Genomic DNA, 5,744 nt, shown 5'->3' on the forward strand with positions numbered 1-5,744 from the left:
CCTTAGACGCTTGGCTCTGGTGGGATGAAGGACAAAAAACAGTCTTTAGGTTGTCCAAAAACTCTGTGATGGTGGTACCGATGAGTAGGCCACTGGAGTCCGCAGCCTCGGCCCAAGACAGTGCTTTACCTCGGAGACGGTTTATGACATAGCTGATTTTCTCTCTATCCGTAAGGTATGTCCGTGGTTGGTGCTCGAACACCCAGCGGCACTGCAGCAGAAAACCCCGACATTTATCCACATTGCCGTCAAAAATGTCTGGTTCAGGTATCGGAGGATCTGGGCGGGGACTGGTAGAATGGGTGGATAAACGATTCTGTTGAGACAACATCACGGAGGTGAGTTGTGTTACCTGTTGTGTGAGTGCCGCCAGGTCATGTTGCTGCTGCTGCAGAGCCTGAGCTAGTTGTGCGTTTGACGGTGGTCTGCCTGCACCGGAGTCAGCAGGGTCCATGTTGGCCAGTTCTTTCTGTTAGGATGGCTCAAACACGGAAGTGAGCGAGTCACAAAAATTGACGGACCCAGGTGGCTAACTTCGATGCAAGCAGTGCAAGTTTATTTACAGTGTACAACAAGTGACCAAGAAATGAACAGACGAGTAACACTGGGACCGGGTGTCGCGCTTCGGATGGGAACACAGTCAGTGGTGGAGATGATGAGAAGAGGACCGGGCTGCGGACACTGGGACTCACTCCTGGACTGGTCGAGTTGGATGGTACTGAAGAGGAATAGAAATTGTACATACGGTAAGTAGTAGACTGTGCATCGACCTGCAGGGTGGTGGTGAAGCAGAGCGGAGGAGGTCCGTGATCCGAAGGAGCGACTGAGGCAAGGAGGGAATGAATAAAAAGCAGCTGGAGAGAAGGAGACCAAAAAAAAAACTAACACAGATCAGAGGAACAAACGGGCCTGAGAAATGCTAGAAAGAACTGGCAGGAGAGTGAACGAAGTGCAGGGGCTAAATAGGGAGAAACTAATCAGGTGCAGCTGGTGGTAATCCGGGGGTAAGAAGCAGGTGTAAGGGCTAACATAATCAGGGTAAGGGAGTGAAAACAGAGCGAGGGGAGTGAGAAAGTAGGTGCAGCCGGGCAAACTTGACACACAGAAGCGTCTCAGTATCTGTCAGTGGTGAGAGGAGAACTTGGAAAAGATGTTACCTCAGGAAAACTAGTCATATCACATTGTCAAAATACTGCCTTACAAGTAAAGGCACAAGTATGGACATATACTTAAGACACCAGTAGTAAAAGTGCTCGTTATGCAGAATAACAGATTTTATCACTGGACTTTCTGATTGATCATTTCACAGCAGGCAAAGGTGGAATTGTAATGACTTCCAAATTACAGTGCAAACCCAGGTTGACAAATGAGGAGCCACTGCATCTGCATCCTGCACTCAGCTGTTTACACTTTCCTGCTTGTCACGGCTTTGGTTCAACAATCCTTCTGCACAGCAGACATGTGATATGTGATATTATCTTCATATCCCTGTTTGCTAACAGTTATAGACTCTCCAGGCCTCCTGAACTGTCTCTCTGTCACTCACCGGGCGGCCGTGCAGACTCTCAAAGTACAGAAGACATTTCTGTAGCGTGATCTTCTCCAGGACCATCTGAGACTGAGTCATCTCCTGCACACACAGTTTGTTGTCAGTCAGAGGGAACTTTACACTGACTTACATTTATTTCAAGGAGACTCTCCCCAGGCCAGTGATTTTCTCTATGTTACTTCCCACAAACCCCATCCAGAGACCAGCAGCACCACTCAATGAATGTGGTGTCCTCACCATGATGTGTGTGAGTCCAGATCCTGGTTCCTGCTTATCGCTCTGTACAGTAAACCTCCACTGTTGTCCACCAGCTATTAACATACGTACGTACATGTCTCTTATAAGGACCATCGTTTACCATCACGGGCGCCTTTTTCTTGTGTCTTAGTCCCACCCACATAAGATCCAAGGAAAACACATGAGGAGAGAGGACCCGATAAAATACGTTATTAATGACATGAGATGTCCTTTCCTCAGATCCTTCATATGGAGAGTCCAATCACCAACCTACAGTATATTCTAATTTTTTGGCACATACCTGTAGGAGACATGAGACGTACTCTCTGTCTTACTTACGAGACTATAAAAAGTGACAGCCGTTCTGAGCCCGTGGAGGTGTGTGTTGAATTGTTTGTGGAAAATAAAGATAGAAAATCACTGATTTTGTCCATTAATGTTGAGGTCACAACAGAAAAAACCCCAGACAAAAGACATGAAATATACCAGAGAAACAGACGTGGTGACAGTTTTTCTTTGTCTGACACCAGTGTGATGTCACGTTCTGTGATGTATAAACACACCTTGATGTTGTCGGGCAGGCCCAGAGCTTGTCTCTTCTCTCTCAGGCGCCTAAACAGAGACTCCACAGTTTCCTCCAGGGTTGGTTTGTGGTCTGACGCCCCCTGCTGCCTGGAACCCACCCTGCAGGACACATCTACTGTGACCCATAGACCTAACATGTCCACACAACTGGGAAACTTCACCAAATGCAACATACCACACTGTAGTAGTACTAGTAATAATAATAATAATAATGATGATGATCATAGTAATAATAACAATACTTTAGTAAAGCATCTCCTCTGAAACAAAGTTCATTAGTGCTCTTCGTACTTGAACCAGGATTAAAGTATCTCTGAGGAAATGAGGCAAATAAAATCAAACAGTAATATAAAATTAAAGAATTATATTGTCTCAAAAGAAAATGGCAATAAATAATAAAAACAATAAAACAGATAAGACATGCTGGGCAAAATAAAAGGAGACTGTATGAGTAGATACAGTGTGTGAAACCTCGTCTCCGTGTTACCTGCAGGTGTCGGCGTTCTGTGGACTGTCCTGCTCCTTTGACTCAAACACCGACTGTCTGAGTCTCAGCTCTGGTGAAAGACACAGTCAGACATTAACACGTGATGCAGGTGACACATGTACATGCCAAGGCTGCACTTTCCTCAGCGTGTGTTATATGTGTTTTTGTCTTTAAACTGTCAAATTAGCAATAAGTGAAGAAAAAAATAAAAGCGTCAATGGATTAATGGCCTGTCAGTTTGCCAGTGGTAGCAAAAATACTCAGGTCATTTACTTAAGTACATAAGTATATCCATCCATTATCTGTACTGCTTATCCTAACAAAGGTTGTGGGGGGGCTGGAGCGAATCCCAGCTGACACTGGGTGAGAGGCTGGGTCCACCCTGGACAGGTCGCCAGTCTGTCACAGGGCTGACATGTAGACACACAACCACACACACTCCTACGGGCAATTTAGAGTCACCAGTCAACCTAAGCTGCATGTCTTTGGACTGTGGGAGGAAGCCGGAGTACCCGGAGAGAACCCACGCAGGCACAGGGAGAACATGCAGACTCCACACAAAAAGGCCCTGGTTTTGCCGGGGCTCAAACCCGGAACCTCCTTGTTAGAAGGTGACAGCGCAACCACTGCACCACCATGCTGCCCCTACATAATTACAACATCCAAATATTTTTAAAGTATTAATAGTAAATTGGTACTTGAAAATCATATAAAGTATTTTATATTACTGCTTTATAATTACTGATGCTTTAATGTGTGAACAACACTAATGCAGCTGTTGAAGGTGGAGCTAATTTTAACTACACTGCTGGGCAGTTTAATATGTCACCATTTATTAATTTACTCTGTTTTCTGTTAATAATCTGTGCAAAGACAGCTGTTAAATAAATGTAATGGAGGAGAAAGTCAAATATTTTCCTCTGAAATGCAGTGACAGTGTTAAGCAGCAGAAAACAGACTCAAGTAAAGTACATGTGAAACTGTACAGGTGCACATGTTAACTTTGCAGGCGTGCGCTGTGTCACAGTGAATGTGACTGTCTGGGAGAAGCAGCTGTGTGTAGAGGCAGACAGTGCCATCAGGCTGATGTTTCACCTTTGAGCTGTTTACGAGCCTTTGCCAGTTCGCTCATCACTCGGACCATCTCTGGGTTGGTGTATTTATCATTGTGGGAGGGCTGCAACAGGAAGACACAAACACACCAGGATATAATCAGCGTTGCCTCTGCACAATGCCACAAAAGTTAGGAACTAAACCACTGACTGATCCGGTCAATTCCAAACCACTGCATTTTAACCAGCCCTAAAAAAGAGAGACGTCACAAAACAAACATCTTAAACCAAAGATGTCTAAAATCTAAATTTATCAATGAAGGAAAAAAAAAAACAACACACCAGTATAAAGATACATAAAAGACAAAAATATACAGTAGAACAAACAATCCCAGGTCATTTTCATTCATGTATTTATTTAAACAGAGACAGCGCACACTGGTCAACATTTGGTTAATTTAAATATGTCAGTTTCAACCAAAAAGGCTCATTTTAACATTAAAACAACATCATATTTGCTGACAATAAAATAAATCCTGGTATTTACATCAGCGTGAATGAAGTGGTACAGAATCATATTTCTGATGGTGTTCAGTATCTGATCATACTTTATCCAACTGTTGTATTGGATTGCACAGGCAGACCTAATACAGAGTGCACATTGCTGCTGTATTTTTGTGGGGGAGGCTGAGCCTCCCTAGAACATACATTTCCTTTAACCCCCCCAGCTTGCATCAAAGTGAGTTTCTCTGTTAACGAGTGAAGTTCACAGACTGAAACTTATTGATTAGCGTGTCATCATGCCAACATATCAGAAGTTTGTTAGTGGTGACTGTCAACATTCTGGTTTTGCCCAGGAATCATTTGGAACCTGATTTAGACCTGGCCCTAGACCTGACTGTGGACCAGAGTCCTGCTGTATTTACCTTGTAGCTCATCTCCTTCTCAAACTGATCCTCAAACTTGCGAACCTTCTTCTTTAGGCTCTGAATCTGTCTGCTGAGGAACGGGAAGGAGGACGGACATTCATCTTCTGACCCCTCAGTCCTATCCCCCCGGCCTCGAGACCTGGACACAAGCACAGATGGATAAAAAGTTTAAAAATCAAGCCACGATCCAAGTAGAGGTTCTATAAATGATCTCAACTTTAAATAATAACTTTATTTTGGCGATATACTCTGATAATGTAGATTGTTCACACAACAACAGGTCAAGGTCAAGTGTTGATTGTCATATGCACAATGAGGAAACCCGTTTCCCTGTACAAAGAAATTCTTACTTTGCCGTTCACACGAATGCCACATAATACAAGTGAAATATAATGCAGATACATAGGTAACAAAATCTAAATCTCGAAATCTAAGGCACTGTAAAACAGCTGATGAAAGAAGCATAATGAAGAATACAACAAGAACACAATACAATGAAGAGCGAATGCATGCTACATGAGAGCTGTGTGGGCAAATATTCAACAGTGAGTGTGCAATTATGCATGTGCGATCTAAGCGTGTAAAACACTACCGGTCGAATTATATGAGGTAGTTCCTGAGTCAGCTGTTTAGGAGTCTGATGGCAGAAGGATTGAAAGAGTTTTTCAGTCTAGAGGTCCTGCATTTCACACTTCTGAACCTCCGGTCGGAAGAGAGGGCTGTGAACAGTCCATGCTGGGGGTGGGTGGGGTCCTTGACGATGGAGGCAGCTTTCCTACACACCCTGCAGTGGTAAATGCTCTGCAGAGGGGGCAGTGGAGTCCTGGTGATCTTCTCCGCAGTCTTTACCACTCTCTGCAGGCACTTGCGGTCCATAGCAGTAGTGCTACCATACCAGACAGTGA

General features: G+C 44.1%; 1 protein-coding gene across 3 annotated transcripts in view; it reads right to left on the reverse strand.

Moving 5' to 3' along the window:
• The window catches only part of LOC109969671 (protein FAM13A-like), a 21,236-nt gene that overhangs the window by 9,099 nt on the left and 6,393 nt on the right, over window positions 1–5,744 (reverse strand). For all 3 annotated transcript variants that reach the window (XM_020616715.1, XM_020616716.1, XM_020616713.1), the window contains 5 exons: window positions 4,837–4,978; window positions 3,954–4,035; window positions 2,859–2,928; window positions 2,350–2,470; window positions 1,547–1,630 (listed from right to left, as the gene is read on the reverse strand). In XM_020616715.1, the coding sequence (XP_020472371.1) occupies window positions 1,547–1,630; window positions 2,350–2,470; window positions 2,859–2,928; window positions 3,954–4,035; window positions 4,837–4,848 (369 nt within the window). In that variant the 5' untranslated portion in view covers window positions 4,849–4,978. The remainder of the gene's footprint in view (window positions 1–1,546; window positions 1,631–2,349; window positions 2,471–2,858; window positions 2,929–3,953; window positions 4,036–4,836; window positions 4,979–5,744) is intronic.

Source organism: Monopterus albus, unplaced genomic scaffold (genome assembly GCF_001952655.1).
Source record: "Monopterus albus unplaced genomic scaffold, M_albus_1.0 scaffold177.1, whole genome shotgun sequence".
NCBI classification, from domain to species: Eukaryota; Metazoa; Chordata; class Actinopteri; order Synbranchiformes; family Synbranchidae; genus Monopterus; species Monopterus albus.